At 41.0% G+C, this 12,852-nt stretch overlaps 2 protein-coding genes across 2 annotated transcripts in view; one reads left to right on the top strand and one right to left on the bottom strand.

Annotated features, from left to right (window-relative positions):
• Positions 1-4,757, top strand: part of KCNMB4 (potassium calcium-activated channel subfamily M regulatory beta subunit 4) — an 85,329-nt gene extending 80,572 nt beyond the window's left edge. The window contains exon 4 of the transcript XR_006572280.1: positions 4,581-4,757. The gene's annotated coding sequence lies outside the window, so the exon portion shown is untranslated. The remainder of the gene's footprint in view (positions 1-4,580) is intronic.
• The window catches only part of PTPRB (protein tyrosine phosphatase receptor type B), an 86,083-nt gene that overhangs the window by 23,524 nt on the left and 49,707 nt on the right, over positions 1-12,852 (bottom strand). The window contains exons 12-19 of the mRNA XM_044978698.1: positions 11,533-11,796; positions 10,628-10,891; positions 9,752-10,015; positions 7,070-7,339; positions 6,132-6,395; positions 5,155-5,418; positions 4,537-4,818; positions 890-1,168 (exon numbers count right to left, since the gene is read on the bottom strand). Of these exons, the coding sequence (XP_044834633.1) occupies positions 890-1,168; positions 4,537-4,818; positions 5,155-5,418; positions 6,132-6,395; positions 7,070-7,339; positions 9,752-10,015; positions 10,628-10,891; positions 11,533-11,796 (2,151 nt within the window). The remainder of the gene's footprint in view (positions 1-889; positions 1,169-4,536; positions 4,819-5,154; positions 5,419-6,131; positions 6,396-7,069; positions 7,340-9,751; positions 10,016-10,627; positions 10,892-11,532; positions 11,797-12,852) is intronic.

Here is a 12,852-nt window from a genome sequence, read left to right on the forward strand (position 1 = left end):
TGAGTCCCCATTAGCTCATTAACTCCTTGTTGCCCGGTGTAGGATTTGTATGCCCCATCACAGAGGGTTTTTTTTAGTGACTGGACTCTGTAGTTCTCCTTGGCTTTACATATCCAAGGGGGGACGGTGACCAGACCTCTCAATCACACTATGCTTCATGGAACATTTGGCCTTGGGGGTAATTAAGGCTCTCTGTCATGCTGTACCACCCAGAATGGAGGTGAGCCATGGATTGCCACAACTGGCTGGCAGTACCTCCCTCCTTGTGTATGTTGTTGACAAGCTGCAAGCTGCCATTTGCCACCCATCTGCAGCCCAAGAGAGGACTCTGCAGAGCAGTGCTCCTCCTTCATCTCCACTGCCTGAGGCAAGCTCATCATCTGAGAGAAGAGGGAGTAAAGCCTGAAGAAGAGCCACTACGCCCAACTTCCTGAAGGCTCTAGGTAGGTTCCCACTATTTTGACTTGGTGCTGGCATTGGGTGAGAGGAAAGGGCCAGGGGGCAGCAAAGAGACAAGCCCGGGGGAGAACAGTTGTAGGCTGCATGTTGTGCCACGACTGACAGATTATAACAATTGTTTTTAAGTTTGTTCTCACTGCATGAGTCAGGTAAACCAGTTTTACAATATGATTCACACAGTGATAAAACATCCTTTAAAGCAAGTTTTATAGTTTAAGTGCCTTATAATCTGGCACAGCATGAAACTAAACACAGATGTTCCCCATTTTGATCACTGGTCACACATTTCAGTGGCTGGTGTGACACAACAGGCAGGTCTGGAGGTCGAAAAGTCTGCTGACTAATCAACAAGACCAGATGATAGATTATCCCTGTTCACCTTCTCCCTCCATGCCACTGTACCTATGTATTTGGTACATCAAGGACTTACGGTCTATCATAGTGATGGTGCTGTCTTCAACTACCTCACTAGTCATGTCTGCAGACTGCACTTTGATGGACACCAAGTATCTCTTGTGGGGTACTAGCATCATGATATTTTGCAAAGATCTTTCTTTCTCTATCCTTTTGGAAAACTCAACTTCTCCAGTGTCCATTTTTTTGCATTCAATGCTATATCCATCAAAGTCAGAGTCAGGCGGGGTCCAGGAACATGCAATGGCAGTAGAGTTTTGTGGTCGGCAGTGAAGGTTTTGTATTCTGTCTGGTCCTGAAGATGGAGGAGAGGTTGAAAAGTTGAAGTGTAATGTAACAGAGGACATGCATTATACATTTTGTGCTCATTCTATGGCTCAGGCCATCATTCTTAGCACTTGAGTCTAAATTAATCATTTAATTATAGCAAAGGAACTAAGAGTCAGGATTACTAGCTCTACCGCACACTTGCTGAAAGATTTTAGGCAAGTCACTTGACCTCATTTTATCTATGTGTAAACTGAATTAATGCCATCGACCTCTAAAGAACTGTGACTCGTCAGTAATTAATTGTAAAAAAACTTTTCAGATCTTCTGATGAAAGCTACAATAGGAATCCAACATATTATTAGAACTATGGTACAACTGGAGCTTAAACCTAGTTAAAAAAACCCTCATCATATAGTGTAATTGAAATGCGTACTTCTTACAATGAAATGTCCATATCATATAGCACATACTTTACAGTGAAAGGCACAAATGTTTAACGTGCTATTTATAAACTTCTCTTTTTCCTTTCAGCCTTATTTTCCACAATTGTCTAAAGAAATAAATTATAGCTGAAGAACCAAGTACTGTACAATGCAAAAGAGGGAGCTAGTAAATTACCCCTCAGCTCCTTGTAGCAAAAATACAAGGTTACTAAATAATATAAGATCATTTAAAGTGTTCTAATTAAAGGAATACATTTTGACACAGCACAAAAAATGAAATTAAATCAAGGCACCATTGTCAAACTCTAACTTTCAAGGTGAAAAACTAGAGATGCATGTCAAAAAAACAACCCCAAAACCAAAAAAACAATCAACTAAAAACATTCAGATAATACTTGGAAAAAGGTCTAACCCAGGGGTCGGCAGCCTTCGGCACGCGGCCCATCAGGGTAATCCGCTGGCGGGCCGCGATTCATTTTGTTTATGTTGACCGTCCGCAGACATGGCCCCCCGCAGCTCCCATTGGCTGGGAATGGCAAACCGCGGCCAATGGGAGCTGTGGGAGCCGTGCCTGCGGAAGGTCAATGTAAACAAAATGTCTCACAGCCCACCAGCGGATTACACCAACGGGCCACATGCTGAAGGTTGCCGACCCCTGGTCTAACCACTGTTGTCCGTTGAGATGCTAAATATAAAAAGGCCACTTTTTCAGAAGTGATGAATAATTATAGGTACTAACTTCTGACACCTTAAAGTGGCCAGATTTTCAGAGGGTAGGTGCTTAGCACTGTCTGAAAATTAGGCCCCCTTAAAAAGTTTCGAGATTGGGGCATCCCAAACCATCAGTCACTTCTGAAAATCTTGGCCTAAGCACTCTTTTTGAAACAAATCATTTTACAATTACAAAGTATCAACTAAGGAGTACAGTGACCCTACCTAATAAACATGCCCATAATGTTAAGGCCTTTACATTTCCCTCCAGCATAAAATCAATGCAAGGAACAAACTGATCACAGACCTCTGCAGGAACAAAAGGACAAAAGTGAACAGTATTTTCCTTCTAGAATGTGACCCTGTGATTTCCACCCACTTATATCAGGTATGAATTTCCACTGAGAGAAATCACAGAGTACACAGTAAATTTTTTTGGTTAAGATTTTAACCTATACTCTGTGTGTATATCTATATGCACATACACACTCACCCTCCTGCATTCTCCCAAAGTATAGACCAAATCTTCATCAAATATCTGTCAAATATCTGTCACCTTTTTCATGACTCCTCTCATCCACCCTCTCGGCCCAACTCCTTTTCAAACATAGCCCAGTTTTGCAGATCTTTTGTAGAAGAAAACTAAGGGGGCTAAATGGTGTGTGCATATGAAAGTCCTTACCATTCCCCTTTCCCCTCTACATGGCACTATCACTAATAAGACTTTTTGCTGTAGTTACACTGCCTCCTGATGTGATTAGGGGAAGAAGCATAGCAGCTGACATCTTCATTCTGTCCTGTTACCTCTCCAATTGGCACTTTGCATTCAAGTGGCAAAAATTTGCTATTTTGCCACTTAAAATATTTGCAAGGTGTAACATGCAAAGAAACAAAAGGGTATGAAATGAAAGTTTAGGCCAGCTAGTCTACATTTAGCAGTTAATATCTGCAGTTAATCACAAGACTAGTAATTCAGTTGAATAATCAGAAATGGAAACCACAAAACAGTCCTCTCAAGGGTAAGAGGACAAAAGTCACATGACCTATGTGTGACTCTGGTTTGCTGTTTAACATATGAAATGCCCATCTCAAAAGGGCATGTCTATGAAATATGTATTTCACTGGGCAAAATATGTGTTTTAGTTACACCATATGAGGTACAATATATGACCCAAAGTACAAATTACTGTACGTTCCAAATAGTTCCCCATGGTTTAGCTATTCTGCCCATTTCAGGGCTGACTTCTCACCAGACTGTTAATGAGATCAGCTGGACTCAGATAAGTATGGGTGGAAGCCACAAACATTGACAAACAGCTATTGACAGGAAAGGAACTCTTTGATTTTACTTTTTCAAATCTATTATACCCAAGTCCTTCTTGTGCCCCAGGAACACACTTCCTATCTGATTGCTCAAAATATCTTGATGGACCCACTCCAAATTTCAGAATCTAAATAATCCTGAACTTCAAAGAAGTTTGGGTCTGAATCAGAGACAGGCTAGAGCAGAGCAGCAAAAATTGACAAAAGGCTTAGAAAACCTGACCTTTGAGGAAGTTAAAAAAAACAACTGCCCATGTTTAGTCTTCAGAAAAGAAGACTGAGTGGGTCCTGATAACAGTCTTCAGCTATGGTAAGGGCTGTTATGAAGGGGACAGTGATCAATTGTTCTCCATGGCCACTGGAGATAGAACAAGAGGTAATGGGCTTAATCTGCATCAAGGGAGATTTAGGTTAGATATTAGGAAAAACTTTCTAACCATAACATTAGATAAACTTTGGAATAGGCTTCCAGAGGAGGGTGTAGAATCCTCATCCTGAGAGGTTTTTAAGAACAGGTTAGACAAACACCTGTCAGAGATGGTCTAGGTTTACTTGGTCCTACCTCAATGCGGGGGGCTGGACTCGATATCTTCTTGAGGTCCCTTTCAGCCCTACATTTCTCTGATTCTATGATAAATCAAAACCTGGAACCAAATAGTCCAGAATTTCAGGAATGTTTTGATCTGGATCTGAATTTTGCAGCTTGTGTTCATTTCTAATCTTTAAATACTTGCTGTAGGGCAGGACAAAGGAACATTTTGATTTCCACTTGAATCCATATCCAGATGTTCTTGAGTCAACTAGTAGAAATTAATAAATGCTTAGCTGGGATGGGTAAAATTTAACTCATTGGCTGCACTGTTTCAGCATCATCTCCAGATGAGCACAAAGGGTTAAATAAAAAATGGATTCCTACTTGTTCTCACAGTTCCAGACAGTGATTGACTGTATGTCTTCCAGGTGTTGCCGCTGACGCTTCTGACACTGAAATTATAGAGCCGCCCCGGTCGAAGGCCATACATGATGCGTCCCTTTGATCTGCTGTTGCTGTACGGGTTGAAGACTGTAAGGGGATCTCTCGGGAACCATTGCAACTCAAAGTCATCATAATCTGTCCAGTCCGGGGGACCCAGCCAGGTGATTGACAGGGAGGTGTTTGCAACATCAGCAAATGATACAGCACTAGGAGGACTGGGTGCTAGACAGAAGGGGCAAAATGAAAAAAAAAAGTCTCATGACATTTGCACACAGGATGGGTGTGTGAGAAAAAACAGCCATTATCTTAGACTTCTTCATTTCTCTTCAGCCTCTGCACAGTAACATTGATAAGAAACAGGACTTCGAACAAACCAGTCAGACTCTGATTTATTTCCTGCCATTAATGTAATACCATTTATGATTGTCTTACTTGTACTTTTCTATGCCTTTAATAATTGATACAATAAAAATCTTATCTCAGAATAAATCCATCACATACCAATGAACTGCTGTAAATTCTGACAGTTGGGGGCAAAAAGCCACTGCAGTTCTTTACCTGTTCTTCCCTCAGTCTTTGCTGTATTGGTCAGGTCACCGCTGTGGGTCACTACAACCAGGGTGTACTTTCTGCCAGGAACTAGGCCCAGGAAATGCCACTCTCTCAGGTCTTTCCCATGCCTTGTTTCCTTCTGTGTGCCATTTGGGTTATAAAGATTCAGTTCGTAATAATCTACATCTCCTGATGCCGGTCCCCAGGTGAACCACAGACTGTTTGTCATGTTTCTGTTGGAGCCGCTGAGATTAATAACTCGGGCTGGAACTGAAAGAGAGGTTACACAGTTACCACACGCTGAACGTTTTGGGGAAGAATAGTGCTATGGTAGTGCTGTGATAGTGGCCATATAAAGATCTAGATACATAGCACAGGTGGCCAAAAAACAGGAAACAAATTTCGGGAATTTCAGTGTGTGTGTGTCAGGGGGTAGAGGGAGTAGTGGGAGATTAGAGGAGGTTTTGCGGGAGCAACATAGCTCTTACAAATGCCTACAACACCCTGCCATCTGGCAGTGAGGAGACAAATGGTAAAGCTGAAACTAGTGCTGACCATGAATAACTTTGTCATTTCACTGTTAGCTACCTTGTCTTCCCTCTTCTCCATTTGTTTTGCCCACTTGTTGCATCTTATCATAAACCAGTGTTGTAAGCTCTTTGGGGCAGAGGGCTGTCTTTTTATTTATACCTGTACAGCACCTAGCACAATGGGGCTCCTGCCCTTGATTAGGACACCCAGGAACCGCTGGGCCACAGATAATAAATTAGGACAATATTTATATATTTATTATCTGAAAACAGTTGTCACATGATTTAGAATTTAGCTTCCTTTTAGGTAATGCTTTTGATGTATCAAGACAGTTTGGATACTTCTAGCAGCTTTACTAGACTCTAGTACCAGCTTTGGACTATTAGAGTAGCTCACCGATGTCCTTAAGGAAGATTTCATTGGGGATGGATTATCCTGCTAGATGCTCCTACCTGTTCTTCCAAATACAGATGACTCATTTGTGAGCTCTCCACTGTGGGTAACAATCACCATTTTATACATCCTGCCTTGCCGCAAGTTCTGGAAAGAACACTGCTGGAGGTTCTGGTCCCCTGAAATTCTGCCCTGGAGGGATTTGTCTGGATTGTACAGAAATATATTATAGGAGTCCAGTTCTCCCTGGGAGGTAGTCCAGCTGAATGATAGGCGTCCATTGGTGTTTTCTGTGACCTTCAGATTTGTGACAGCGGCTGGGACTGGAAACAGGAATAAATATAGGAGAATGTCAGAGTTTCTAGTAACCAAGCTAAATCTCAGTAAAATGACACGTCTGACTAGAAGAAGTTTCTGTTAAGTCACTGAGAACTACATTCACATAACGTAAACACACAAAATCAATGACGTCCAGAAACAAGATGAAAACTTTTGTAAGTTATAGATGCCATTTAGCAACACATATGTAATATGTGTGATACCCAACAGGCTCAATCCTCCAGTCTAGACTCACACAAAACTTCCCTTTAACATCAATGTGAAGTTTTGCCTGAGAAAAGGTTGGCGACACCTGCAGTATATTTGTATTCAATTTGGCACTAGTATCCTATATAAGCCAAGTAAATGTAAGGATAGACAACAGAAAGAGTTAACCTGGCCATATAATGGATATGCTGAGAGATCCTTAATTATAGCAACACTCCTCAACTCTCTGCTTCAGTAAACAATGCACTACAACCTGGAAAACCCACGCCACTTTGTAAGCAATTTTCAATTTTTTACATTAAACATATGTCAGAAAAACGATGCATTGATACCAGGAGACTGGTTCCTATTGGAGCTTTCTGGATAACTAGATATTTGGATGAATCATTATATTCATACCATATCTTACTGCAGATACTGTAAATAAGGCTGTAAAAAATGTTCTAACTACCTGTTCGGCCTTCGGTTTCTGCTCGTCTGCTGAAGAGCCCACCGCTGACTGTCAACATTTGCACTTTATACTTCTTGCCTGGTATTAAATCTTCAAATTTGTGCTGTTTAGCAGTTGCTGGCTCTGATTTATTGCTCAGAAGGATACCTTGCTCAGTCAAGAGCAGGATGTCATATCTCTCAGCCACTCCAGGAGCACTGTGCCAGGTCACTAACAAGGAATGACTGCTGTAGGCATGATCTGCAAATAATCCCTGGACAGAGGCAGGAACTGGGAACAATTAAAGAGATTGTGAGGTTAATTTTGTATCACTTAATATGTGTTTGTGGATTATCTTAATTAACGATGACAAATATTTATGTATGTCGGCACATACAGATCCATGTGGTGTATGTATGTATATGTGTGTATATGCATGCACACACACACAATTCCTACACAAAAACAGATGGAGTTAAGATTAAGAAAATCCATCAGTAATTTAGGGTAAAATGTATTATGGGGATCTTGTAATTATCTCCAAACCAAACATTATACATTCTGGAAATTCAGAGTGAAAGTTAAACTTAAAAAAAAAAGTATGAATGTTTATCTATGGAAATGCATCAGTAGGGCACCCAAACAACCTTAACTCTGCACCAAGTACTGTGCAATAATTATATGATTATGGTTAAGGCACTTTAGAACTTGTAGATTAGATTAAATGGATTTTGAAAGACACCGTTTTTTTGTTCTACCAATAGTGGTGAATTGAAATCACTTCTATTAAACTCTACTTCATAAAATGGGCTAAACTGAGCTGAAAAAACAACTGGCAACCTGATTGGGGACACTTGTACTCAAGAAGGTATAGGCCTTTTTTGAAATTCTGGAAACACTGGAAGTTAAACTGGAAGGACGGCACATGGGAGACTAGATGGAACGTGAGCCATTGTGGTCCTGATTTCTGAATATTTTGGCTGCACATCTCACTTTCATCGTTTGTGTACAACACTCCAGCATCATTAGAAAAGTTGCCTGCTATGCACATCTCTGTTCATTGTGTCTGCTCTATATAAAATTACATACATTAATTAAAAAAATTAAAATAAATACATTTGGGGAGAGTATAGTGCATGGAATGCAATGATGGAAGGCTGGCTAACCCATTAAATGATACAGTTTTATAGTTTTATGAAATACAATGTTGCCTTCTCTCCACAAGCTCCTCTTGAAACCAAGAGAGACTGATTTAAAGTTTGAACACAAGAGGGAAGTTTCTCTGCCCCACTCTTTTCTCTCCAGCAGTGCAAAGAGAATGGAAGTCATCTGCATCTCCTCAACTTTGAATTTCCTCAGCATGGGAGAGACCCCCGCAGGCAAAGAGCCAGCTCTAGGACAAACTCCCCACAACTCTGGTGGCTGGAGGGTAGAAGGGAGATGTAGAGGGTGTGCTGTGCTCTGGCTACCGGCAGCTGGCAGGCAGCCTCTTGGGAATGAATTAGAGAACTGTAATCAACACCCTGGAGACTCCTCCCCTCCCCCGTTCTCTGCTTCACGGAGCATAAATTCACAAAGCAGACTCCAGCCCATGGCTATTCAATGTTGTTCTAACAGAAGTTGCATACTTGTTTATATAGTCATATCTAAGACATAATATAAGATAATATGAAAGCTGGGACCAAAGTGGTGACTAGGCTGCCTACTCTCCAGTACTGTATTCTCACCCTCTTGTTATAGCTGTCATGGCTGAGACACTTAGAACTCATCCCTTGGCCTCAGGTTACATTCCTTTTTCTTCCAGTGTGTAAAGTAGCTAAAGCACACCAAGGCCAAGGTGGGGTTGGGGAAGCGATGGAAAGGGGAGGTGTAGGGGGGTGGTTTCCAGAGAGTCATGGCACTTGGGACAGCAGAGAAAGGGATGGTCAGGGGAGAGTTATTTAAAAAAAAATCGAATGACCAGGAAGAGAGAGAATTTATTTAGCTTTTATACTACAAAGAGGTGTGTGTGTGTGTGTGTGTGTGTGTGTGTGTGTGTGTGTGTGTGTGTGTGTGTGTGTGTGAATAGCTGAAAAATCATCACAGGTTTCAAAGGAATGTAAACAAGTATTAAAATGCAAAGAAACAACAAAACTGTCAAACTAATAGGCAAGATTTCAGCCAAGGGCTACTCCCCCTAAAAGCCCAATCCCTAAGCAAAACACATGAACATACAAAAAGAGGAAGAGGATTTAAATCATGATATTGAGTTGCATCTCTTCCCTACCCTATACAGGCCTATATACTGTCTGGGAGGCCCTGGTCATGCAGTGGGCTCTGCTAGCACACACCTTATGTCTGTGTGGAGTCCCACTGGCGCTTCTGGGATTCCAGGTAGGCATAAGAGGCTGCATCAGCAGATCCCATGGCAGAGTTTGGACTGGAGGCCCCAGTCTCACAAACATTTACCCAAGTCAAGTTGCGCACATGATAAGTCCCATTGACACCAATGTGACTATTTACACTAGCGAAATTACTACCATGTAGGTTTGCAGGATCAAGCCTTCAAACTCTTTGTGACAGAGACCCATCTCCTAACACATCTGAGTCTCCCCAGACACTTTGGGACACCATATGGACAAATAATAAAATAGTGTTATAAAATAGTACTAATCTGATGGGAACGTATGACACTTTTTGCCCTTTTTCCGTGAAGAAACGTACTTGTACGTCCGAGAGCTGTTAAACTGTTGTGCAGGGTGCCGCTGTTAGACTGTACCACAACCCGGTACTGCTCCCCTGCTTCTAACTTGCTGAAGGTATGCTCGTACACAGGCTTGGAGACAGTCTGGGAATCAAGCTGATAGTTTTGATGGAATAGTGTCACTGTGTAGGAATCAACATCTCCTCCTCCAGGAGTCCAGTTCACTTTCAGGCTGTTTGTCATCCCATTGGCTGAAACGTGAATGTTTTTGACAGCACTTGGAGCTGGGGAAAAAACCAGAAAGACAGAAACCCTAGCTTAGAAATTTCCAATTCATTCAAATATTTCAAATACTGGTATGTCTGTAGCTGCAGCAAATGGAATTCTGTACTAAGGAATGAGTACAAAAAGAAAAGAGACTATTGTACTTATGAGGGGCCTAATTTTACAAATACTTACATGTATGTGTAACTTTACTCCTGTGAGTAGTCCCACTACTTGTATGAGTGAAGCTGCAGATGTGTGTAAGTATTTGCAGGATTGTGCCCTAGCAATGTACAATACCGTACCTCTCTCTTCTCTTTAGTCATAAGAAGAATGATATATCTTTCCAGAGAGACAATAAAGAAAATAAAAGAATACTGTGGTAGTTGCTTTGTCTAGATACCTTTATATTCTGCAGATAATATTATACAAGGATCTTTCTTCTGAGAATGTCAAAATTCTTTTCAGATGTTAATGCACTAAAGATCACAAAACCTGCTTGTAGTTATGTAATAATATACTTATTTTATAGATGGGTAAACTGGGGAGCTGACTGAGATGTTAAGCGATTTCACCAAAGTCACAAAGCAAACCAATGGCAGAACCATGTTTTAAAAGCTGTTTTCTCTTACCTGTCAGTCCTTCTATGAAAGTGGCACGTTGTGTGTCTCCACTGATTGTCAGGACAAGAATTTTGTACAGGCGCCCTGGGGTTAAAGCTGTGAACCAATACTCCTCAATGGTGTTTCCAAGGAAAATGGGTGGAAAGACCTTCATATCATTGAAAAGTAGCTGAATCTCATACTTATCGACATCCCCCTCAGCCTTTGACCAGGTAACTTGCAGGTCTTCAGTGCTTCTGTTACTAAGAGTTAATTCCTTCACTGACTCCGGCACTGAAAACACAATAGAAAAGAATAGCAGATAAACTCTTGAGGTCGTCATTATTCTGGCCATTGCCAAGGAACATGACTTGAAATACCTCTTGTAATGTAAACCTTAGCATGCAAAATATTATTGAAACTAATGGAATCATCTTTTTGTTTTGTGTTTGTACAGAGCCTAGCACAATGGTCCATGACTAGGGCTTCTAGGAGCTACCACAATACAAAAAATAAAATAACAAATAAATGAATAAAAGCATGGATAACTCTCTTTCTGCACCTCCAGTCTATCGCATGGAAAGCCCTTTTGAAAGAGAGAGAGTCTATATGTGTTGTCATTGCTTTTTAAACATAAATAATGGATTGACGTGGCAAAACCTTACAACTTTGATTTTAAATATGCTACATTTTATCTCAGCGTTTACAACCCTAAACAAACATGGTTTTTTTTAAAACTTTCTGCATATCTTTACTTAGATATCCATTGTAACCTAGTTGCCTCCTTTGGTCTTTAAAGCGACACACGTTTGAAGAGCCAAGCTATCAGCATCAGATGGTAAAACAAAATTACCTTTTTGCCTGTGTACTGTAAATAAAAATGCCCTCACTCCAATCAGAACTCTCTCAGGATGTTCTCCAGGGTATTTACTCACTTGTTCTGCCATTGATCCTTTTACTAGTCTCATATTTTCCACTCTGTGTGTTAACAGTGACACTGTATTGCCTCCCCGGGACCAGTTTAGTGAACACACATTCATTTTCATCCTTGGGGACACTTTTTGTTTGGTTGAAGTCATTGTTGTTCTTGATGATCACTTTATAATTATCAAAATCTCCAGTGGCATGCAACCAGGACACCTTTAAATAGTCACTTCTTGCTGAATTGCTGACAGTAAGTCCCTGCACGCTTGAAGGTACTGAGGGGGGGTGAGGGGGGGGGGAAAGAACACAGGCAAAGAATTAGGGATTCTGAAACAATAAATGCATCACACAGAATATCCCGAGAAAAGTAACAGAGCACAGGCACTGCCATACCAGATTAGCTCAGTGGTCAAGTATCAGATACTTCAGAGAGAAGTGCAAAAACCCTTGCAGCCGGCAGTTATTGAATAGCCTGCCCACAGAGAACATTTCTTCCTAACTCCCATTAATTAGGGCTTGGCTTATGCTGTGAAACATGAGGGCTGATCCCTTAATAGTGGGTTTTGTTTGTTTGTTTGAATTCTTGCTATTGTAACTCTGGCTGTTCTTGTTATCCACATACAAGTTCAATCCTTTTTGGAATCCTGCTACACTCTTTGCTTTAATGCTATCACATAGCAATGGGCTTGATAGGCTAACTCTGCAGTGTATGAAAGAGTAGTTCCTTTTATTGGTGCTACATTTTCTACCTTGCTATTTCACTGACTGTGCCCTTGTTGTTCTATTAAGAGAAAGGGGGCTATTTTGCATATCTCTATCTTGTCCCCCCTTATTCCTCTGCTCTCTCAGGTAAACAGTCCTCATATTTTAAATTTCTCTTCAGAGGGAAGTTTTTCCATACCTCAGATCATTTTTGTCACCCGTCTCTGGCTCCCCTCTATTGCTGTTATATCCTTTTGGGGATAGCATGTCCAGAAATAAAGGCGGGAGTTCAGTTATATTATGGCATTATATTATTTCCAGTATCACTTTTCATTTTATTCTATTTGTATCTGAACATTTTATTAGCCTTTTTGGACCACTACCGTACAGGATAGTACACGAAGGGCCAGCTTACAGAGTCTGGGGAACAAAGTGCTTGAGTCAAAACTGTCATTTGATCTCAGCTCACCACAAGGGCTGCCAAATTTCTACTAGATTTTGCCCTTTCACAGAAGAAAAAGCTCCTTATCCCCTCACTTACTGCCCTGGTGAAGAGCACAAATTATTCTAGCTAAGGATGGCCTTCCTATCCACTCACATTTTTTACTCCCAATCCTCCTTTGGTTATG

Source organism: Mauremys mutica, chromosome 1 (genome assembly GCF_020497125.1).
Source record: "Mauremys mutica isolate MM-2020 ecotype Southern chromosome 1, ASM2049712v1, whole genome shotgun sequence".
NCBI classification, from domain to species: domain Eukaryota; kingdom Metazoa; phylum Chordata; order Testudines; family Geoemydidae; genus Mauremys; species Mauremys mutica.